Genomic DNA, 25,290 nt, shown 5'->3' with positions numbered 1-25,290 from the left:
TGAACTCCAATTAAAGCTTGCAGAGCTTTCGCGCACACCCCCCGCTCATGAATACACATCGTGTTCTAAGGGAGACAAAATTGTCACCTCTTCTTCAGGTGTTCAGCAGGACTCTGCCAATGAAACACTCTGTCCTGGGCCACCTGCTCAGAGGTGTGATGGCCTTTTGTGAAGGAATCACAGAAAGTGGAGTTTTGGAATTACCTGGATATGAATTCAATTGGCAATATCCAGCATCTGCAGAGATCTGCCCGCAGAGATCTTGGCTTCTTTATGCATTTTCTCTTTTAACCAGTTCTGGTTCCCCTCAGAATCAAATAAAGGTCTCCAGCAATTTTCTCAGGTGCTGTGCCCTTGTCTATACACACACACACACACATACACACACACACATATATATATATATAAAAAAATATATCTTTATTTCTCTCCCTCTGAGTGCTGACTTGCTGCTATACAACCCCCAGCTTGACCTCTCCACGGGCATTGCCATCCTCTCCTACTGACCCCACCCCATCACAAAAACATAAAAGTCAACATTAACTTATCAGCAACTAAACAAACAACAAGCTGAGAGCCTTGCTACTTCACCCTTTAAAGGTGGTGTTATGCTCTCCTCCTTGTACATGTGATTTATTTTGTAAATTTTTATTCTTCTACCCTTGCAGGGTTGCAAATATTGAAAGTGTTGCTGAGCTTTCAACAGCAATATCAAGCCTAATTTGGAGCAACAAGCTTTTTTCCAGTTCCAAAGGAGAGCAAAGTAAGAAAGAATGAGGATGAAATCAGAACTGAGCCGATGTCACCGTGCTGAACCACCTTGCAGCCAGTGAATTACCACCAGCACCCGTCTTACAGCAAATGTAATTTGGGGATTCAGCAGCGTTATTTAGTGATATAAATATTTCTTTGTGGTGATGGTAGGCAACAGAATCCATCCTTTGTGTGGTTCCAGCTCAGGTTTGAATCCCTGAAGGGTGGGAAAAGCACAGACTGCCCCAGAGGACAAAAGCTTCATAAATTCGTCCTGAATCTCTCTCGAGAAAATAAGATCTTTCTCCAAGGCTGTAACTATTATTTTTACAGTCATTTTGTAAACTTCCTCATCCTGAGTCTTGGCTCAGAAAATTCATGGGTTTTGAATCAGGTATGACCACCAGGCAGGACAGGACCCAGCCCTGGTGGGTCAGTAGGGATGTGGAGCGAGCAGCACATTTCAGCTCTCCTGAGCCAGAGGTGCCTGTGATCACTCATCAGGGAGCACATCATTCTCCAAATAAACTGAGTTAATAGACACAGCCCACAAATGAGTTTTCCCTCTCCTCCCAGGCCTTGAAAGAGGCTGCAAGATGTCAGGTACCTGTTTAGGGACAAGCACCACAAGCCAGGCTGTGTAACTCATATCAATAATGTCATTAGACCCAATGTGGTTCCGGATGAAGCTTCAGAGGTTCTGCCTTTTGTCTTCTCCTCCTTCAACACAAGTCAGTGTTTTGTGCCCCCTTTTAGACCTAGAGGGATCATCAGAAGGTGTGCTGTGCTGCTGGCTTGAAGCAGCCAAGAAGATTCCTTTTTATGGAAATGGGATGACAAGATTAATGTAAAAAAAATACAACAAACAGAACAGCAAGTTTGCTTTTTGGCCTTTCCTCTAGATACACCCTGACTTGAAATGAAGCTGTTTTTCCAAGCCAAACCAGCTCATGGATTGTGCAGGCTGAGATAAATGAGCACCAAGATATGTGAACATCAATTTACAGCTGCATTTTTATAATATTCCATAACAGAATCTGCACCATTTCCCTTTCTGCAGCCCTTGAAACACATCGGTGTGGCAAGGACGCTTTCAGAACTCCAATAATTTCATTTTATTGAAACACAGAGCAAATCCTTCTTCCCCTGTTCTTCCTGTTGATACTGATAGGACCCACTCGTGTGAAAATACAGGTCATGGGGTGCTGCTCCTGAAGTTCTGCTAAAAGTCTGAAGAACAGATGGTGAGAAACGTTTAAGTAACAAACAAAGTATTGCAACAACATGGTTGGTTTTATACAGCAGCCCTCTGTAGAAAATAAGAACTATTTTTAAAGGTCAGCTGGGGAAATAGCACTGCTCTGCTACCAGTTCTGCAGCAATTATCGTGTCTCCACAACTGCCTGCTCAGGAAGGCAACAGGGACCACTGGAGAACAGATTATAATGTAAAAGGGCTTGAGAAATTATTATTTTGTCTGGTTAGAAATGGAGAGTAATACAAAAAAAACAAAGCTCAACAGCTGGTGGGATGCTGAATGGCTAAATATGAGTCATGTCAAGCAGGTTTTCCTTTTTTCCATAATATGAAAGACTCTCACCTTAAATGATTTATCTACAGGGTGTCAGTGTCAGGCTTAAAAGGCTTAAGGTGGTGACAACTCAAATACTCAGATACTTTCCAAAGAAAAACAAAGCAATATCCTCTGTCCAAACTGGCATTAAGTTCATCTGCAGACCTGTCCTGCTCAAGGTTTGTCCCACGAGCCAGTGGGGACTGGAGCTGTTTGGTTCAGAGTAAAGGGAAAAACCACACACACACACAAAAATGCTGTAACACCAGATTTTGAAGGAAAATACTTTTAACTGTAAATGAAAGTGTTCTTTTCCTTATGATTTTTGGGTAATGGCAGCACTATTTTGTTACCAATTTAGGTTAGAAGCATCACCAGGTTGATTTTCTGTCTTTCTCTAAGAAATAAATGAACTCCCCAGCAGAGAAGTGGTTGAGTATCTCAAGACCCTCACACTCTCATCCTGGGCAGCAACTGAAATCCAGGTGATTCTAAGTCAGATGCCCCACAAAGCTGATTTTGTTCTTAAGTCATCATTTGTGGTATGATCTCATTCTAAAGGTCCAGTGCAAACCCCAAGATGGTCTTGATGTCTTTTCATTCCCTCCAGAACAACACCTGAGGGTAATCACCTCTGCTGGGAAAGTCACTGAAGAGATGGTATTTCTCCCAAAGAACTTCAAATCCACTTGAAGTCAATTAAACACTTCATGGGAGGAACTAAATGGACTGAACTTGGACAAAATGTCATGTGCTCTTTCACATAAGAGACTATTACCCTACATCTAGGGCTGCTGTTGGTACCTGGGTGCACCTTTTGTGTTCATTACACAAATTCCTTTGGAAGCAGCTGGATTGGAACTGATGCAGGTGACTCAGCCCTTGGATGTTGTGCACCTTCTGCTCCACGCCAGTCCAGTCTCTCACAATTGCAATTAGAAACAGAAACTCAAGTAAAACAAATCCAGAAGTAATTTAGGCAAAGCTGGGGGGTGATTTAAAGTTTGAAGGTATAGAGGATTCGTGTCACGTGTGTCTCAGAAGCAATAAATCCTGCTTAGGGAAATGTCTGAGGAAAAAACACTGCTAGGCTATAAAATTCCACCTCTGAGGATTATAAAACAACAGCCACAGAGCAAACATCCTTTCTGAGCATAATAGGACTGTCAGAAATGATTGACAACAGTGACAATCTATCACAGGCTGCCGTGTCCCTGCCACAGCGCCGTGCAGGGGAATTGTTTATTCACTCCAGCACCAGGAGGAGGATGGGACGTGCCAGGGGGAATAAACGCACCTTTCCTCCCCGCCTGCTTTTATACACAGCATTATCTCAGCTCAGCTTTTGGTTCAGGCAGCAGTTTCCACCCTCGGAGCCCTCCCCAGCCACGGTGACTCCCACGGTGCAGGGGGTGCCCGGTGTCAGGAATGTACTGCAGTCCTGGTGACACATGGAAAGAAAATTCTATAACCCACAGAGTAAAACTCCATAACCCACAGAGTAAAACTCCATAACCCACAGAGTAAAACTTTAGAACCCACGGAATAAAACTCTATAACCCATAGAGTAAAACCCTAGAACCCATAGAGTAAAACCCTAGAACCCACAGAGTAAAATTCCATAACCCACAAAGTAAAACTCCATAACCCACAGAGTAAAACTCCATAACTCACAGAGTAAAACTCTAGAACCCACAGAGTAAAACTCCATAACCCACAGAGTAAAACTCCATAACCCACAGAGTAAAACTCTAGAACCCACAGAGTAAAACCCTAGAACCCATAGAGTAAAACCCTAGAACCCATAGAGTAAAACCCTAGAACCCACAGAGTAAAACCCTAGAACCCATAGAGCAGAACTCTAGAACCCACAGAGTAAAACCCTAGAACCCACAGAGTAAAACCCTAGAACCCATAGAGTAAAACCCTAGAACCCATAGAGCAGAACTCTAGAACCCACAGAGTAAAACCCTAGAACCCATAGAGTAAAACTACATAACCCACAGAGTAAAACTCTAGAACCCACAGAGTAAAACCCTAGAACCCATAGAGTAAAACTCCATAACCCACAGAATAAAACTCCATAACCCACAGAGTAAAACCCTAGAACCCACAGAGTAAAGCTCTATAACCCACAGAATAAAACTCCATAACCCACAGAGTAAAACCCTAGAACCCACAGAGTAAAGCTCTATAACCCACAGAATAAAACTCCATAACCCACAGAGTAAAGCTCTATAACCCACAGAGTAAAACCCTAGAACCCACAGAGTAAAGCTCTATAACCCACAGAGTAAAGCTCTTACACAGAGTAAGTTATAAGAGCTGGTATGTATTTATTCAGGAGCATGGGGGATAGCTCCTCCAAAAACATTCACACCCTGGAGACTTGCCCCTCTCATTTTATTCTCTACAAACCAGGGTTGCACAATACACCTAATACATATCCATTTCCTAACCCTGCTTGTCCCCACTTCATATTAAAACTAGCTCCACGCCTCTCTGTGACTGCTCACTGCTCCATGTTGGTCACTCTGGGGGTCGTCTGGGGATCTTTGGGATGAAGTAAGAGATCTTTTTCTCAGTTGGACTTTTCACCTTGTGCATCCTCCTTTTAGTCCTTTGACCATCTTTTGGACTTTGACACCATTTCTCCCGGCTTAGGAGTCCAAAGAATCCCCTTATCCCATGGTGCCTTTGTCCTTGCATCCTGTTTGCATGCTCTAGCTCTTTACCTTGCCTTGTAGCCTTGCTCTGTCTGTGGGAGCAGTGAGCATTTCACACGGTTTTGTCAGCTCCCCCCCACCCCCTCTTTTAGTCAAAGCATTTCTTGATGCTTCCTAATTCTTAATTTCTCTGTTTCACTGGGGCACAGAGCAGGAATGGGCGGGCACAAAGCCCCAGCCCAGCCAACGCTGGGACCAGGCGGTGCCGTGAGGAGAAAACCCTACCCGGGGCTGCAAGGGCTGGAGAGCACCAGGGTCAAGAGATCTGCAGATTGTAATGACTTTCATTAAATCACTGTCTTCCCTGGGCTGAATTTGAGCTGACAGCCTATTGCTGAGAGACTCCACACAGCTTTTATTACCTCTCCCTGCGTGCAGTTTAACATTGCTGACGGGGCTGATGGATCAGCAGCCCCTCAGCCAGCCCACACCACAGCCACCAGTGCAGTTCTCCCACCAGTGCCACCTTGTCTGCCACCAGTGCCACCTTGTCTGCCACCAGTGCCATTTCTCTAGCCAGGAGGGGTGCAAAACATGCCCCATTCTCCATGGAGAAAACCCATTTGGTATGGGAGATGTGTTTATCAAGAAGTGATCTCTAATTTCCCTTATAAAGCCACAGTCTCTACTGTCACAGTTGCTTGTACATGACTACCACAAAACTGAGGCATTAAAATCAGTGAAAAGTGGAGTAAATTAAGAAAACAGGGCTCTTCCAAGCAGCCAAGAGAGAAATAAATATAGCCTAATATATGAAGGGACTAAGCTATTGCTTAGGGGCACAATCTACATTCTAACTATCAGAAAATCCAGCTGTGAAACCCCAGGCAGGCTCCCTGGTGCCTCTGTGCTGTGGTTCCTCTTCTCCACTCTGATGAGCATCCTTGTCCTCTGTGCTCCCAGTGACACCTTGCTGACAGAGCAGGGCTCTGCCCCTTCACAGGCAGATGCACAGGGTCCCCAGAACAGCCTCCCCTAAAAGCCCTCTGTGTTTTCCAAAGCAGAAAGCTCTGTGTGTCGGTTCAGTGATTCATCTTGAATCAAAAATTGACTCAAGATCAAAGTTAGATCCGTGGTGGACCCGAAACCTTTGTTTCAGCAACATCTCCTGGTGTGTGTCCAAGCAGAGTTCCAAAAATGTGTCAAATAAAGGCAGCAGGCACGAGGCATCACCCCCACAACACCTCTCCCTTTTCAGAGCAGATTAATAGTGGCAGAGAAGTGAGAAATGCCCATTAACTGTCCCCTCTGACCAGTCACTCCTGCTGGGTTAGCAGTCCAGCTGATTTCCACCCAAAATTTCAAGCTGGATGTTCTCTCCTCAAATTATCTACCAGTCAAAATCAGGTCCATGGCAAGAGAGGGGAGTCAAAGTGCCAAGCACTGGATTTCAGCTTATCTTTGTACAGTGCCTCGCACAATCAATACTGCTTAGAGCTCCAGGGCTCCATCTTCCCACAAAACCACTAACTGGGAAGCAAAGAGGGAAGGGAAATAATTGCATTGGTGATATTTTTTCCTCCTGTGTGATTAGAGCCACAGGGCACTCTGCAGTCAGGGTTAGCACGTGTTTATATTCACACACTGCTGGGGATATTCCTGTTGATATTCCTGCCAGCCTCATGTTTCTTTCATTCCTCAGAGGATTTATTTTATTGGGATTTTTTTTTTTTTTCCCCTGGATGTTATCACCTGTTAACTTCCATCCTTCTACTCACCACTACCACTTCCCACCTTGTCATTCTTCCAACTTGAAAATCCCAGGCAGAAAAACATCCTGTCCTTTCTGGGAAGGGATCCAGGTGCATCATGAGGATACAGGAGCACTTGACATTTCCCCATTGTTCTTAGCATTTCCTAATCAACCTCTCTATCACAGGCACCAATTAATATGCATTCAGGACAGCTGATAAGTAGGAAAGCAATTCTTGGGTGCTAAGAATAGAATTCCTCCACAAGGGGATTATCAATAGGTACCTTTTTGCCCCATATTTATTATTATCTGCCACATGCAGATACCTGTAAGCATCTCATGCCTGACTCCCCAGAGGAATTCCAAATACCTGGAGCAGCCTGGTCTAGTGGAAAGTGTCCCTGCCCAGGGTAGGGGGTGAAATGGGATGAGCTTTAAGGTCTCTTTCAGCCCAAACTTTCTGCCCAAAATTTCAAGCTGGATGTTCTCTCCTCAAATTATCCACCAGTCAAAATCAGGTCCGTGCCAGGAGAGGGGAGTCAAAGGGCCAAGCACTGGATTTCAGCTTATCTTTGTACAGAGCCTTGCACTGGGAGGATTCCATGGATTTCCATGGATTCTGTGGAATTCTGGGATTCTGTGATTTTATTCCCACCTGCAGGGGAATCTACAGAATCTCTTCCCCCTGGTGGGAGCAGATCCAAAACCACCCTTGTGCTCTCCATCAGCAGCATTAACTGTGGTGGTTTGGGGTAAATTGGTTAAAGATGTGCCAAAGTGAGATCAGCCCCATCCTCACAGAGATGAAACCCTGAGCACAGCAGGAAGGATTTGCTCCCTGTGTGCTCCACAGCCTCCAAAGCCTGGGCAAACACAAAATATTTATTAAAACACCTGTGCCACTAACAGCAAGGATCCCCAGGCCACTCCCCACATGCAGCTGGATCCCTGCCAGGCAAAGGAATCAGGACCAAAGGTGTTGAAAGTGAGAGAAGCAGATAAAATAAGACAACCACCAGATTCCAGCTGGGAGAACATGGAATTAGAACAGGCCATCCCCAGTCCTGGAGAGCTCAGAAGATCTCAGGACAGCCTCAAGCCTCCTTTGCCTGATTTTAGGGCTTGCCAGAGTAGAAGGGAGAGGAGACCACCAGGTTTCAAAAGAGTTCTCTGACAGAAGCTCTTTTCCATTCAGGCTTTGCAAATAAAGACCAAAAGGGAATATAAAAAGATAAATACAATTAATATTTCAAAGGGTGGTTTTTGTAGGCTGAAGGAAACACTTAAACACAACAAAGCTACAGAGAAAGAGATTTTTTTGTCGAAGCAGCAAAGGCACAAAGAAACATCTGCACATCATTTCATGACTTTTAACTGGCATTTTAGAGCTTGGCTAAACCAACAGCTCAGTTGTCTGGCACTCCTAAAACTGACATTCAGCACAGATGCTTAGTGGACAGATGATTTTCTTTTGGTAGTGCTGATGCTGGATTCCCATCAATGGGGTTATTGCTGTATCCCCATCAGTGGGTACATTGCTGTATTTTCTCCTAAAATTAAGAACCATTTTTAACCCTGAATCTGAGGCTCAGCCCCAGCACAAGCTGCACATCTCTGTGCACTGAGCTGTTCTTCCCACAGCTGCAGATTTCAGAAGTCAAAACCAGTTTTAGAGTCAGCAATTAATGTTCTCCACTGCTAAAACTGCACGTAAAAAAGACACATTCCTCCAGATCCATGTAATGTGCATTCCCCACGTCCTGACACACGTGTGTGTGCTGATTTCCTACCTGTGCATCCATCAGGAGGTGCCTCATCAGCACCATGGCACTTTTCAGAGATTCCTTCTCAGTGGGCAAAAAGGCATCTTCATCCTCATCCAGGGTTTTTGACTTGTTGACGATGAAATGGGAGATCTGGTCATTCAAGGAATGCAGCGATTCAACAGCTGTGGAGACAGAGAGGGAAAGCAAGAAGCAGGAATGAAACCTTACTGGAGGAAGCCAACATAATTTTTCCAGTTTGAGACGAGTGCCATTTGCTCTGGAAAAGTGTAGATGGAAATAAATGATCCTGTTACCTCCCCTGGATTCTCCTGGGAGAACCAGCAAAGGCATCAGACGGACATGGGGACGAGGCCCTGAACAACCTGGTCCAGTGAAAAGTGTCCCTGCTCGTGGCAGGGTGGGAATGAGGCTGTGTTTAAGCTTCCAGATCATTCCAGGATTCTATGATTATGTTTCTAATCTCAAGTAACAAGTCATGGCTAAAGTGAAAATAAGAAAAAAATATTAAGTCATTCTCTTGACTCCCAGCCCAGAGACCTGCTCCCTCTGATGTGCAGGGAACCACAACTCCAGACAGCACAAAGGACACAAGCTGGAAAAAATGGCTTTTTATTAGCTAGAATAGGAGTGAGTCAGAGCAACAACTAAAATATTGCTCATTTTCTTTCTTTGTGATTATTGGTATTTGAATCACTTAATCTTTTAAATTCTCCTTCGTGGGTTCAAACCCCAGGTATTATATGAGATTCTGCTCTCAGTCAGAAATCACCTCCACAGCCCACAGAAATCCCCCAGCAATTTCATACACTTTATGAAGCTGCAATTTATATATGGACCAATGGTCACATTTATTTCCAATGGTCACATTTATTTCCAATGGTCACATTTATTTCCACCCAATGAAAAGCTCTGGACTGCTACGGATTTGAAAAATCTGCTCTGCGATTTGCTTTTCAACCATCCTGAGTTTGGAGGAATCATTTTTACTGCTGGCTCATTAAATAAATGAGGTCCAAATAATTCTTCAGTATATTTTCTTTCTGCTGGTGGCTCAGGCAGTGGAGCCCTTTGATAAGCTCAGAGTAACACATCACTGTCACACCCTGAACGTGCTGCAAATCCTGGCTTGCTCAGGCTGTTTATGAATAAAGCAATGTGTTATTTAGGACTCTCTGACAGACTGATCTTAAGAACACGAGGCAATTGAAATATACTCGACCTAGTTCTGTCTAAAGACGATCTTACCACAAAATTTGAAGTAGTAAAGATTAGCCAGAAACCACTCATTGAGGAGCAAATCTTCCCCAGACAAAAGGGCCATAACAAATCACAGTTATGCAGGAGGGAAAGAGCAGAATCCTCCTTGCTGAGAGGGTTTATTTTTCATTAAAATAAAACAATAAAATCTGTGCCTGGAAATGCCCTTGATGAGGGGATTGGGAGGATTCCCAGTGCTCAGGGTGTTCCTGCACCTCCTGCTATTAGAAAAGGGGTTTGAGGCTCACTCTGATGGAGGGTTCATTTTAAACCACACCATAAATCAGAATCACACAATGAACCATGGAATGGTTTGGATTGGAGGGGATCTTAAAGCTCATCCCATTCCACCCCTGCCATGTGCAGGGACACCTCCCATGGTCCCAGGCTGCTCCAAGCCCTGTCCAGCCTGGCCTTGGACACTTCCAGGGATCCAGGGGCAGCCACAGCTGCTCTGGGCACCCTGTGCCAGGGCCAATATTGACCATTGTCATGGAGTTACTTTACCTTTAAGAAAGTTTAAGTTGCTGGGATCTGCCTGGCGTCTTTTCTCCTGACCAATTATCGGTCATTGCTGAGAATTGACAGCAGTTTAGGCCATTGAAAAGTGGGATCAACTTGTGAACCCTACCTTAAAGTGTAAAACCAGAGCTCTCTTGGTTCTCTTTGTTTCCTGGCTGGGAAGGGTGGCAGAGCTCCAGGCCTCCCGTTCCCTGCCCAGGCCATGCGGCCGGGCGGGGACTGGGCTGGGCCCAGCGTCTCCCGGCCGGGAGATGCGGGCCCTGCGGAAGGTTTTCTCCGGGCTCTGGCCGGGCCGGGCCGGGCCGAGCCGATCTCTGGCTCGGCTGCAGGTTTTTTGCTGTAACTAAATTCACTAGAAACTGCTGAGTGAAGAAGGAGAAGGGCTCTGGGCCTGCAGCGGGCTGGGCGCGGCGCCTACACTCTCCAGAGCAGCCATGAGGAGCTTTCCATCGCAGACGGCTCCAGCTCCTGCACCGGCCGAGGCCACAGAACTACCTACAACAGCCTGGGCAAGATTTTAACTCTTTCATTACCCAGATGAGACTTGCGGATTAATCTTTTTATCCAGACAGAGAAAAGAGAGTGATCAACATGAAAAGAGACTTTATAAACTACCAGTGACAGGAAAGAAAAGAAAAGGTAGAGAATTAAGAAGATGCTTTAATTAAGCTGAAATATCTTTCTGTTAAAACTATGGAAATGGACAATAAGGTCTTGAAAACACTCCTTTAATTCATGACAGTATATAGGGAGGAATAGTGTTCAAAGTGTAAATTTTGAGTAAAAAGTAGAGTAATTATGGTACAGTGAAGTGCTGGAAGATTTGAAGCCTTGAGAGGCAATGAGAAAACTGTTTTCTGGTGAAGCTCACGGAAACAGATGAAGAAGACTTTTTTGCCTTTGAATAACTTATCCTTAAAAATCCCATCCCTAGACTCATGGCCCATACACACTTCAGAGTGATGTGAAAATGGGAGGAGTGGGCTCTAATAACAGCAGCTCTGGGCAGCTAACATTAGAGCAATGGAAAACTATAACAAAAATAGTTTTTCTTGTGAGAAACTCCATAAATTAACAGGAAGAAACTTCTGTTTCTCTATAAAGACTGGTGAAAAGACTGTAGCAAGAATTGGGACTGTTTTAACCATCAAAGTTCCAAAGTTTTTGTCTCTTGTCATGTGAACAAGGGAATAGTGGGTAGACAGGGGATGAAAAGGTTTTTCTGGAAGTTTATTCTGGTGTTCTTATTGTAGTTTGTCAATAAACTTTCTTTTTTTTCCCTTTTAAGTTTTATGCCTGTTTTGCTCTTGTTCTAATCCATATCTCACAGCAAGAAATAAGTAATTTTCTTAGTTATTGGTTTAAAACCACAACAACCGTATAACAATTGTACTGTTGGGTGGGACTCGTGCTCCCCACAATCCTGTTTGTCCCAGGGCAGCCCAGCCTCACCTGTGTGACACAAACACCCCCTGCTCGTGGCCCGTGGAGCCGGGGCTCCCTGCAGCGATGCTCGGAGGAGGACACGGAGCCTGGGGAGCAGCGTGGCACAAAGGGGTGGGAGAAACCAGCTGAGCTTCTCTGAGTGACCATTGACAAATCCTGCTGTAATCATAAGTGCTCACAACAACACCCCTTGAGCCCAGGGAGCTGCAGTTTTCCTTCCAGGAGAGCAGTGGGCATGCAGGCAGCAGCAGTTTGATTTTCTTATCACTTCTAGACTGAACTAGCATCTCTATCAGACATGTCAGGCCTGAAAGGCATCTCCCCAGCACTAATGCACCGATATTGATTCATCCCATCCTTTCTGACCGATGAGGAATTGAGGACAGATCATTTTTTTCCTACTCTGAAATTTTGGCTGGAGCCCTAAGCCCACATCTGCTTTCAGTAATACAAATGTACACCAGAGCTCTCCTCGAGCTCATGGCTCCCTTCCAGATTTACATAGACTGTGACCAGAAACTGGTATGTGGAGAACTTCTCCCAGGCTTTCTGATTTTAAAGTAATTCAAAACAAACTAAATTATATTATCCTAAATTATTCCAACCTCTTCATCTGAAGCTAGAGCTCTCCATTCTCTGATATTTCTTCTCTTTCTGTTTGGGAAGTTTAGTGCTGCTGGAGCAGGATGTGGAACATGAAGCTCAGGGGGGGAAAATGCTTCTCTCATTTGTAATTCTTTAGGTTTAGAGAGATGCCAGAGGAATCAGCAAAAATATTTTCAAGTAAGAATGTGGGAAAAGCAGATCAGTATTGACTTGAACCAATTTTTAGAGGGATCTGCCACAGTGCTGTGTTTATACTCTGCTTAGCAAAACAAATCTTTTCCCATAAACACAATGGAAACTGTATTGGAAAATAAAATCCTCTGAGTCTTCCTCATGAAAGTAAAAGAGGCATTTCCAAACCTCCAGCCTACACACACAGTGAAAACAAAGCTGAAAAGACCAAACCATTCCTGACACTATTTTTCTGGAAGTTCTGTATCAGGCTGCAACACAGCTTCCAAAGGGCCCTTCTTATAAGCAGAAGAAATTTGGTATTTCTCATTTAAATCAAGAGAAACTTCCTGACTTTTGCCCACTAAAAATCTGAAGGAGAAGGCTAATGAGGCAAACCCTTCATCTCTCACAATGTTAGGGCTCAGACATTTCTGCTAAGCAACACTTCCACCAACCCAGAAAATTCTTTATAAAAACATTAAATTCTTCTTAAAGGAAAAGAAAAAAAAGGAGCCTCAGATATAAACACAGGTATGTCCAGTGGAGATTAAAAGATACTTCTTGTATCTTTAAATTCACTTTTCACTTTCCTAAAGTGAAAAAAAAGGGAAGAAAAAAATGAAGACAGCACCTTTCCCTTGCTTTGTCACTCCCCTTGGCTCGAGGTTGGTAACACATCAGTAACGCTGCGAGCGAGACAACCAGCTAAATAAAAGTTACAGCTGTCAAAGTCCTGTCAGCATCCCAGCTTTTCCCATTCCAATTTCATCATTTCCTCACCGAGAGGATCAATTTCAAGAGGTGAAGGAACCATAACAATCCTCCCTTAGCTCTTTGACGTCACCCCAGAAAGAGATCAAATAATCCCTCAGTGGGGCAGGGGTTCTGCCTGCTGCTGTCAGAGAGGATGTGCTGGGCTGGGGTGCTCAGGTGAGGACAATTGGCCACCCCCAGAAGCAAGAAGGGGTCAACAAAGTTGGTTTTCTGCAGGGCAGAATCACCAGAGCCTGAAGGACGTGCAGGGGAAAGAGGAAATTGCTTTCTGTCGGAGACGAGGGAAAAATTATACTTGCGCCAAAAACTCATTCGAGGAAGAGACTGAAGCAATAAAGTTGTTCCAGGAGACCCCATTTTATACACTCCAGCTACTGCCCAGATGAGCACAAAATAAAATAAAGCATAGATTATATATCCTGAGATCTACTGACAAAAGCCAGCAGAGTCTAAAATTAATTCTCGGCAGCAGGAGTGAGTAAATGAAAGAGGACGGACACGATCATAATTTTATCAAGGGAGGCCACGTAAGGATTCCTGGGCTCCTCAGCAGATTCTGGCACGTGGAAATAGAGAAGATGTTTAAATCTGACTTCTGTGTGACCACTGGGGATCAGACAAGTCAGAAAGCTGCACTGTGTGGATGGACCCTTTGAAAAGCAGTCCCAAGGGAGCGGCGCTCGCAGCTCCGGGCTGCCAGGGAAACCTCGCCGGCTAAGGAGGCCCTCAGAGCATCTGCACACTCTGGGATGTGTGTGGGCAAATTCTGCAGTTCATTAGTGTTTAATGTCACCAAAGAGCTTCTCGAGTAACAGCCACAGGGGCTGCTTCTGCAGTGAGCAAAAAGAAAATACTCAGAGCCCTTCAGGCTCCCTGTCAGAGCTCTGCCCGTGTTTTCTGCAGGGCCACTCCAGAGCCAGACTCGGGGCTCGGCAGCATGAGGGGCTCCAGAGTGTCCAAATGCCTTCCAGCATCCCCCACACTATGGAATCATGGAATGGTTTGGGCTGGAAGAGGTCTTACAGATCATCCCATTCTGCCCCTCCTGCCATGGGTAGGGCCACCTCCCACAGGCTGCTCCAGCCCCTTCCAGCCTGGCCTGGGACATTTCCAGGGACTCAGAGACAGCCACATCTTCTGTGGACAACTGTGCCAGGACCTCATCACCCTCACGGGGAAGGATTCTTCCCAATCTCCCATCCATCCCTGTCCTCTGGCAGTGGGAGCCATTCCCTGTGTCCTGTCCCTCCATCCCTTGTCCACAATCCTTCTCCAGCTCTCCTGGAGCCCCTCCAGGCTCTGGAAGGAGCTCTGAGATCTCCCCACAGACTTCTTTTCTCCAGGCTGGGCAACCCAAATTGAATTGTTGGATTTGTATTTTTCCCAGCTGAAGCCTCTTTTCATAGAGTAGGTAAATCTGATTTGCTCAGGTGATTGGCTGAATTTCTTGGATTCTTTTTTTTATTGTCAAATTATAACCTTCTGTGTGGCTTCAGCCCCATGAATAATGACGGATGCTCTCATTCCCTGGAAGGAGGTGAGAAGGGAAGGTTCCCTGCCTGATGCCTGGGCAGCCCACAGGTTTACAATCCCTCATCCTCACCTGCAAAAACTTCTATCTGCACTGGTTTGGGGAGAAATCAAGAATGTTCTTGTCAAAGCTCCAAGTCTCGCCTTTGGAACCATAAAACAGCCAGCCCTGGAAATTCAGGGCAGTTTGGGCTATGGCATGTAGATACTACAATGTGCAAAAGTAAGATACTTATACAGCTAAATGATAAATAAAGCCTGGTGATATTTATATTATTGAGGTTGGCTGATGTGTTTTTTGCTGGGTCCAAAACAAAAGAGGATGTGTGAGACATGCAACAGTTCATTTTTGCCAGATTGATGATTCTGATTAGGAAGATTTTCCTGCTGTAACATTTGCTAATTGCATTTGGACACATCAATTAAATTTATTCACTTAGCAGCAGAAGAAATCCCCCTTTGTAAAAGCCAAGCTCATGGAACCACAGAGTCATGGAACCATGGAGTTCTCAAGGTTGGAAAAGGCCCCCAAGATGACCAAGTCCAACTTTCAGGCAGATACCCGTGCCCTTTAAGCCACATCACAAAGTGCCATCTCTGCTCGCTTTTTGAACTCTTTTACAGATGGTGACTCCACCACTTCCCTGGGGAGCCTGTTCCAATGCTTTCCACCCCTACAGTGAAGAAATTTTTCCTAATACCCCACCTGTTTCCCTCTCTGGAGCCAGCCTTGCACTGCTTTAACACCTCTCCGTCCCACCCAGCTGAGAAGCTGATCTGCAATGCCCGTGGGCATCACGATCACAAGGCTCAGAGCAAACAGAGCCCGTTTTCCCCTGAAAACCCTGAAAGATCCAGGCTGTCCTGCATCTCTGCAGCTGGAAAACCCACCCTGAGCCATCTGCCCCATCCATGTGCCTGTGCCAGATGCTGGTGAGGACCCAGCCTTACACAAACACTGGGAAGGTCTCAATCTGAACCACCCCATAAATATTTTCTCCTGTTATTGCTAAGAAGAGACCCCCAGTTTTTTTAATCCTTTGTGGCCTTTAACTTGTTCCAAAGGAGGCATTCAATGAGCCCCCTCGTAGGAATAATTTACCACACCATTAAGTGAAGAAAAAAATCTCTGGTGTCTGCATTAGGGGCTCAATCACCTTTCAAGAAACACTGCAAATAACCCATTACAGTAATTACTGACGAGCTGGTCTCTCTGGGCTGTGAATGGTTTGTGTGTAACAGGCAAAGATCTGCATTCAGAGCTTCCCAGATGCAAAAGAAAGCCATCAGACCAATAAATGGCACTAGAGTTCCAGAGGAAAAACATGCTCAGCAATAAAGCTGGCCATTTTTTTCAGCTTATTAGTTTCTCTTTACAAACCCGACCTTTTTGGAAATGAAAATGACACCAAGTGGAGCTCTGCAGGGTGGTACCAGCTTTTTAATAATCCAAGTTTTTCACTGACATCTTCTTTATGGTGCAGAAGCTTCTTTCAGAGTTGGACTTTCAACCACTTCAATTAAAATGTCAATTTTGCATTGTTTTGATATGCTTTGAATCTAACAACACAGCAATAAATTTTGTGATTTCTCTTTATACTCACTTTCCATTTAAAAGCTCATATTTGAGCAGAAAAAGGACATGAGTTCCAGACCTGTCTGTGAGGACAGATGTCCATATTCTCCTTGGAGAAACCCCCTGCTGCTAAAAAAATTCCTGTTAATGGATCCAAGACATATCTGAACTGAGCAGGGAAAGAAGAACTGTTGTATTTTGCTGTGTCTTTCTGAGTCTTTTTTAATCATCTCTTTGGAAAGGACTTTTCTTCTTTGCTTCAGTTTATTCAGCTCTAAGTCACAGCTAATGATGGCAGTGAGATAAGCTCACTAGAATTTGGCCAAAATTTTAAAAACAAAAAGGTTCAGTGTTTCCTCTCACTAAAACACTGCCATGGTCATTTTAGAAAATAAACAATGTTCTCCTCTTTGGGTAAAATCTTCCTAGAGCTACAAAAACATCATCCAGATGAAGAAGTGATCCCATCCCTAAAAACTTGCTTATTCACCCCAGCTGTAATAGTTAAACTAATAAACATTATAATGAAAAAAAAACCACCACTCACTCTAGGGGAAAAAACCCCCAAATTCACATAAATTCCCCTGCTACGATTATGATGGGAAAATGGAGTTGGAGCAGAGGCTGAAGCAGCTGGGGCTGGGTCCTGCTGCTTTGGGCAGTGCCTTGAGCTGACAGAGCCCACGCCAGCAAACCGAACTCCAAACTTTATGGCTGGGCTGTTGTTGTTTACAGAAATATTTGAGATGCTCAGTTCCCCAGAGAGCTGCAAACTGCCAGGCCAGGAACAATGTCAAACTTGGAGCAATGTGGCAGGCATGGAGCCAAACCAGCAAATCCAGCTCCTGCAAGAGAAACTCCATTCAAACTTGCCAAGAACGAAAACGACCTTTCCAAAGGCGGACACGGCCCGGTGACACCCGGCCCTACAGCTGCTGCTCGCTCCTTTCTGTTGTCTGATCATTTATTTGTCACTGATTGTGCAACTGCTGTGTTCCAGAAACAATAGCTGCTTTATTTAGGTGAGAAGGAAGAGAACAACAGAAATTGCGGGTGCCAGCAGCAGCGGGATCAGACGTCCAGCTGCTGCGAGCTGGCTCTGGAGGAGGGAAGCCCATCTGTGCTCGCATTAAAGCTCTTGGATGGGGTGTAGGACTGGTTCCCACCTCACACAAAATGAGCTGCAGGATCTTGGAGTGGTCAGCTAAACCCTCAACACATCAGTTCCCATCTGCAAACACACATTCTGCAGCCTGTGGAAATGTCACACACCATGGAGGAGAGATGCCACCACCCATACAGGATTTGTTGGGCTTCTCCCTGATATTCAGCTACAAACTGGGAGCTGTTCTGCTTTAACAAGAAGCCCCTGGGACAAACAGGATGCTCCATCTCCTTCGTGTCAAAGGTGAAAGAAAACCTTTCCTGAAGGGAATTTAACAATCACTGGCTTTTCTGGGGTTCGAATGAACTGCAAGTGTTAGAAGACAGCTCAGCTTGGTTTGTTTCCCACCAAACATATGGAAGAGACAAGTTTTATGTTTTATGTGCTGTTGAGAAACCAATTAATACTGTCTTGGTCATCTTCTCAGGTTGCAATAATGAGAGAGGGTCACCAGACCCTTAAAAACAAGATGTAAAAATCAAACACACTGGGTTTGTTCGCATCAGCTCCTGAGATCCTTGTTGCACCCTTAGGATGGCACTTCTTTTAACCAGAAATGTTAGCAACAAAAGAAAAACCAAACCAAAATAAAACACCAGATTTGTCACATCAGAAAAACGTTAATGGTTCTGAGACTTCAATAAAGTCATGAAAACTGGCAACCTGCAAATTTCTCCCTGCATGTGTCTGTATTTGTTCATAGATAAAAGATGGAGAATACTGTTAATTTCCTTGGGATCTGCCTTCTTGAGCAGCTCTGCTGCTTAAAACCTTGGATGTGACACTAACAAAACGCTGGGCTTAGCAATTCTATCTTAGGAAAAACCCCTTTATTGGCAGAGCATTAGAAAAAGCTGAAATTCAAACAGTGGAAACACAGGTTGATAAACCTCAGCTGAGCACGGCGGATCAGGGGGTCAAGTTTTATCAAGCACTCACACAAACCCAGCTGTCTCAGGGAGCCTGGGAGGGGGATTTGGTTCCTGCTGCAGATAAAGGTGATGCTGAGGACCACACCAGATGCTCCATCTGCACCGGCCCTGGTGGCGGAGCCCCCGCGCAGCTTTTGAGTGATAATTGTTTTATTCCCGCGTTCCCTTCTCATCCATTCCCATCCATTCACAGAAACAGCATCAATTCCTTTGGAAGACTGAGAAATCCACACCTTTTTTATTCATCTAAACCATTTGACTCATGGGATGATGTCACCTGTGGATGTACAATACCCTGGATATTTTGGATGAGTTGCTATTTGTGCAATTTTGTGGTTCCAGTGCCCATTGCTGCCTGATTTCGACTTGAATCATTGCAGCCAATATCCCCAACCCTATTTATGTGGAATAAAAATAACTATCTAGAAAATAAAGATAAAATGAGACTGTATTCAGCATTTAATAACCCTGACATGATTATATCTTTGAAGCAAAATCTTCACATTCACATTTCTTCAGTGTGTCATTTATTTTTATGGGCCCAGAACTGAATAATCTCCACCTAAAATAAAGCAGATTTTTTCAGACCAGTGTTTAAACTTGTTATTTCTGTAAACTACATCTATAAAATGCAGAAAAATAGTGTATTTTTCCTAAATAATATTATCCTGTCATCAGTTTTTTCTGTATCCACAGCTTCAGACTTAATGTTCCCTGTAGGTAAGAACGAGTCATGCAAGCAGCAGATTTAGAAGTTGTGCCAGGGAATAATAGGAAAAAATTTCTTCACATGAAGGGTGGTCAGGCACTGGAAGAGGCTGTCCAGGAAAGTGGTGGAGTCATCATCCCTGGAAATATTCAAAGTGGATCCTGTGCCCACACAGGAAATGTGTCAAACTCTTCTGTGTTGGTTTCCTTTCACTGAAAATCCCACAAGTTTTTAAGGGCATGCCCATTTTTTCCTTTAGAGAACGTGCAAGTCCTGATGATGTTTAAGCACATCCTCCTCCAGTGTTAGGGATGGAATTTTAACAGGGCTCTGTGGGCACTTCCCATTTCTTTTCAGTCATGTTGTTTTCATTCCACCTGAGCATGATCATCGGTCAAAACTGTGACATTTTCAGCAAAAAAAACCCCAAACAAGTAGGGCATTCAGTAGTAATTACAGAGTATTCAAATGTTTGCCACAGCTGGAATTGTTATTTCTTATTTATTAGGTTTTCTAGATGTTCCTGTGAAGGAGCTTTTAGCTCTGATGTATCCAATGGGATGGGCAGTGGGAAAGCAGCATCTCCTCCCTTTTTTTGTGTAGGGAAGCCTCAGGTGACACTGAGTGGATTTCTCTTCCTGACTAGGGGGAAATAATTCGTTTCTAAATTTCCCTACTTGCAGAAAACAATGCCTCCTTTGTTTTGGGTTCCCTGACTTTTGTGATTTAGCTTTGAACCTTGACTTCATGGCTGAGCGATTTCATACCGAAATTACTCACTCTGTATTTGTAAACTTTCCTTGTGGCATTTATTTCAGGAATTTGAAAGCAGTGAAAACCCCAAATATCCCTGCAGACAGGGATAACATACATTGCATTAACCTCCTTTCCTCTCTTTCACCTGTAGCCTGTGCAGCAGGATTTTTTGGCAAAGCAATGAAATGGATGAAGGACAAGAGGAGTAGCTGTAACCAGTTTGGGGAAGCAGGATTTTTTGGCAAAGCAATGAAATGGATGAAGGACAAGAGGAGTAGCTGTAACCAGTTTGGGGAAGCAGGATTTTGCAGGCAGCACTTGGAAGGGCTGGGATTTTCCAGCAGCTGTGTCCCCGTGCCAAGATGAGATCACTGCAGGAGCGAGGCAGGTGAAGCCACAGCAGCAGCACAGCAGGAGATGTTTAAAAGCCTCCCTCTTCTCTGTGACATGGACTATTAGGTAAATAGAAAAGGTTCTGATTAAAACATTCAAAACCCCCTGAATCGCCTCAGGGACTGGTTTTGTTTTGAAACCCGCCCTCAGTTCCTGGGCTCCTGATGTAACCGAGGCATTTCAGTGTCTAACTTGCTTTTCAGGATGGAACTTAAATACTCCTGAAGGGGCAGCTCAAGGCAGTCCTAAAGCCCTGGGTGTCCAGCCCGTGATGGGTGGGACATCCCCCAAAATGTGTCACAAGGAAATCATTGAGCTGCTGCCCTCCCAGCCTGACAAACCCTGGGGACCACACATCCTCCAGCCTCTCTGCTCCGTCCTGAGCAGCTCCAGCTTCCTTTCCCTTGCTGGCAATGAGAATGACACAGTTTCTGAGAGCCTTTCATCTTCCTGAGGCTCCTGTGTAAACCTGTGTAAACCTCAACATTTGCGTTTAAAGTTCATTCTCCTGTTACTAACCCGGCCCATCGCTCTGCTCCCCAGCAGCTGCCCAAGGAAACAACCACTCTCTTTGGCACAGAATTTTGATGGATGAAGGGAAAGCACTTAATTTTGACACTTGATTGACAGAAAGTGTCCCTGCTAATTATGGCCAAAAGACAGAAGAGAGGAAAGCGATAATACAGTTCCATCAACTAATTTTGGTGTCATATTGAGGGTGACTGGAGACCACACAGTGCAACACATTTATTTACTCTATTTCTTATAAAGTCAGGGTGAGATCCTGTCTCCAGGCACTGCACCAAGTCTGCTCAATTGCAATACCAGTGCAAAATAGTGCTGTGTAAATAAGAAGCAAGCCCTGAATAGCTCCAGTGCACCGAGGCCACCTCTGCTCTCAGGTCTTTGGTGGAATTCATCCTTATCAGTGCCAGCACATCAGAATGACATGTCTCTCCTCTGAATTGCTTTTTCCCAGTTTCTCACAATGATTCCAGAAGCCAGCCTGACATGGGGCTGCATCAGCAACACGTGGGTGAATGCTGGGCTCCAGATACCCGAGGGATTTCTCTGCCAGCCCAGGGAAGGGAAAAGCTCAGGGAAACCTGAGCATAAGGAGCACCCCTGGTCTTTAGAAACCCCATCTTCATCTCCACTGTCCTGCATTTTCCTTCCACCCACACATCAGAAATAAGGAAGAGGGACTACATTGCTTGCCTGGTGTCAGATCCAGAGCAAACACTGGGACAAACTCCATCCCTGCAAACCAGGTCTCATCAGACCTGTAAACTTTTACAAATTTATGTACAAAATCCTTACAAATTTACTTGCTCCCATTCAATGCCAGACCAAGAGAGGATGGTGGCTCAAGGAAACTCCCACAACAGAGGCATCTGGTTTCATCCCTAGGGATTTCTGCACCCCATTAAAAAGAAAATGACCCCAAACCCGTTCCCTGCCTCCGTGCTGAGGCAGAGTTCCCTCACCTGAACATCGCTCTCTGCTCTTCTTTCCAGCTTTGCCATGGCAACGAGAAAACTGCATATTACCAGTGTAAAACAGATGGGTTATGCTTTTAAATTGTCTCTGTGTCTCTAGCCAGGTGATGATATCTCCTGGATACGAGGCATTTAGGACCAGGAATACGCTGCAGCACGGCCAGCCCCAGACAGCAAATACATAATGGACTGCCAAGGGCAGGAGGGGGTTCATGACTTCACAAAACGAGGGCTAAAGTGGGCAGAAAACAGGGGAAATTGGATTCCCACTTCATTTTGCCGAGGGCTGAGCCAGGCAAGCTGAGAGCAGACCCTGCTCTGGACAAACACGAGCGTTTCCATCAGGGAGGAACTCGCCAAACTGCGAAAGGACATTCGGAGCCAAGCCAGGGTTTCTTAGCAACAGCATCACACACAGGACCATTAACTCCCAATTGCTCCCCGCTAAATCCTGGGCTGGGAGAACCTTCCGACGCTGATAGCCCGAGCTGAAACGTGTTTTGTTCAGCCTGATCAAAGGGAAAATCAAAGGTAGCCAGTGAAAAGCAAAGACTAGAAATGACTGCGTTTTGGGGAGGTTCCTCTGGATATCCCAGAGATGCTGGAGCTGCAGCTGGCTCTTAGGCTGTGGAGAGCTGCAGTGGCAGGTCCACATCTGTCTCAGCTGGAGCAGCTCTTGCTGGAGGATCGGTTTGGCCAAGAAAGCAATGAAAGAGCAGCTCATAAAACAGACACAAAAACCAGAACACAGAGACTCAGAGGGTGAGCAGTGATTCACATATTACAGCAGTTTGATTTGCTCTGGCAAAGTGCTTCGTATTTGTGGGGCTCCACTGACTCATTTCACTGCCACAACTCCTGATTTAGGTGGGCACAGCAGCTCAAACAACAGCCAGAGCAGAGCAGGTGGCCAGCAGGCTCCTCCTGCTGCCCTTTCAACACCATTTCTATTCTATTCTATTCTATTCTATTCTATTCTATTCTATTCTATTCTATTCTATTCTATTCTATTCTATTCTATTCTATTCTATTCTATTCTATTCCATTCCATTCCATTCCATTCCATTCTATTCTATTCTATTCTATTCTATTCTATTCTATTCTATTCTATTCTATTCTATTCTATTCTATTCTATTCTATTCTATTCCATTCCATTCCATTCCATTCCATTCCATTCTATATATTTCTATTCTGATGGTAGCAGAAAGCAACGGTGTCTTTATTTCACCCCAAAGCAGCTCTTTATTTTCTCCTAGCCCAACAGCTAGGAACAGCTCTGATTTGGTTTTGAGAAGCTGCAGCTGAGCTCAGACTGAAAACATCATCGTGAGAATCAAAGTGTGTACTTTTACCACATTTCAAAGACAATTTTAAGACACTCTCAGGGAGGTGGGAGACAGATTCTGTTTGAACCATTCCAGAGCTGGAATGTGTGGAGCTGGTGACACTGTGCTCACACAGAAAGCACAAACACACCCAGGATATCTCTCTGTAGTATTTTAAACATCACATTTTCACAGTCTAGTCTGACTACACATATTCTTCATGTTTCTCATTAAAAGGGCCCTTCTGCTGCTGATCACTGAGTTATCATCAGAGCTTATGAAGTTTATGTGAGAAAAAGGCAAGATAAATACATTTGTAGGGTCTCTCAGTGCGCTGTGAAGTTCCCTCCTTTTAAAAGTTCAGCTCATTTTGGGTTGTCTGCGCTAATTTTTAGGACTCAGCTCTTGCTCCTCCTCTGAGACAAAAGGGAAACCTGTCCCAGATGCAGTTTTCATTCATCTGTGACACACAGATGTTACTTTCATCCTGAGACAAAGACCCCTTACAAAATTTTGCTGTGATTCCAATTCATTTCTCTGTATTAATACCTTCCAACGTAAGCAGCTTAAAATTACACTTCAAAATCCTCCCACAGGTATTTTGACAAGAATAAAGGATAGATTTAAATCTACAAAACAACACACAGCAGAGGAGTAGCTGTGGTCAAGAAGTAATTTGCTGGCACAATCTCCAGCACCATCTGCCTAAAGCATCTTCAGGTGCCAGTTTTGATGCTGAGGTCCACTGGATCCAGCAGGTTCGTTCCTCAGCTGAGGAGCAAATCCTTCCAATCCCTTTGTAATTTGCATGAGAAGTCAGGATGATAAACTCCTTAATAACGCCAGCAGATAGCACACACTGAACTGGAGGAGATACAGGTTTCTTTAATGAAAAGAACATGAGGTTTATCATGTTTTTGCTATTAAACTCTGAGGAGATTAGGCTAATGAAAAGTAAAAGCAGCCTCTCTCCCCACAGGATTGCTCCTCAGCCTCAGAAGTGTTTGCAGTGAGGACATCAGACATCTTCTCCTGGGTTTTCCTCCTTGTGTGACAAGCACAGCACTGCCACCACCACAAATTAACACTGAGGTGTAAGACCTCAATCTTTCGGCTTCTTTCACAGCCTCCTCTTGTTACTCTTTGTAATGACTTTTATTTATATGTTAAAATAAATAATTATAATTTAAATATAAATAAGGATAAAGGAGAATTGCACTCACAAGGCTTATTTTTTTATTTTTTTTTGCCACATCTTAAATCCCCCAATAGCTCCCATTCTGGGAAGAGCTTTCATTAGTGCATATTTCCATAGCAAGATGAAAGAAGTGTTGAGGTTAAAGTTTTCCCTGGAAAAGAAGATGATCTCCAGCTGTTAATGCCATTATGTTCCTATTCATTAGCATCTCTGGAAGCTGACAAATATGTTTTTAATGACATTTTTTTCCCCCTTAATGCTTTTTAAAGTATTTTTCCCTTACTGCAGTGCTAATAAGGTGTAAAAGTCCTGTCCTGAAACCATTCACAGTACCACAGCTCACGCTCTGCTGCGGTTTTAATGGGAAAATTTTCTAACAAATGCAAATTAAACAAAGTATTTAGTGGTACTCAGAGTCAACATGTTCTCACATTAAAACTTTCCCCGACCTATTTAGTCAAGAATTAACTTGCAATGTGGTTTAAATAAAAATGTAGAGGTGAGTTTCAATAAGAACTTTGCTTGTATCCAGGTAGTTTTCACTGCCACAACTCAGCTGGTAAAGGTTTTCTTCATATATATATATATATATATTATATATATGTGTGTGTGTGTATTTATAAATATATATTATATATGATATGATATGATATGATATGATATGATATGATATGATATGATATGATATTACATTATATTACATTACATTATATTATATTATATTATATTATATTATATTATATTATATTATATTATATTATATTATATTATACTATATTATATTACATTACATTATATTACATTATATTACATTATATTATATTATATTATATTATATTATATTATATTACATTACATTATATTACATTATATTATATTATATTATATTATATTA

General features: G+C 43.9%; 1 protein-coding gene across 2 annotated transcripts in view; it reads right to left on the bottom strand.

Moving 5' to 3' along the window:
• Positions 1-25,290, bottom strand: part of KAZN (kazrin, periplakin interacting protein) — a 208,267-nt gene that overhangs the window by 144,343 nt on the left and 38,634 nt on the right. For both annotated transcript variants that reach the window (XM_088066595.1, XM_005528316.3), the window contains one exon: positions 8,536-8,693. In XM_088066595.1, the coding sequence (XP_087922721.1) occupies positions 8,536-8,571 (36 nt within the window). In that variant the 5' untranslated portion in view covers positions 8,572-8,693. The remainder of the gene's footprint in view (positions 1-8,535; positions 8,694-25,290) is intronic.

The sequence above is a fragment of the Pseudopodoces humilis genome, chromosome 24, assembly GCF_049639895.1.
Source record: "Pseudopodoces humilis isolate 2021_Gansu_Grassland_sample_001 chromosome 24, ASM4963989v1, whole genome shotgun sequence".
Classification (NCBI taxonomy): Eukaryota; Metazoa; Chordata; class Aves; order Passeriformes; family Paridae; genus Pseudopodoces; species Pseudopodoces humilis.
Note: the sequence above shows the minus strand (reverse complement) of the source record. Positions and strands in the feature narration are given on the sequence as shown.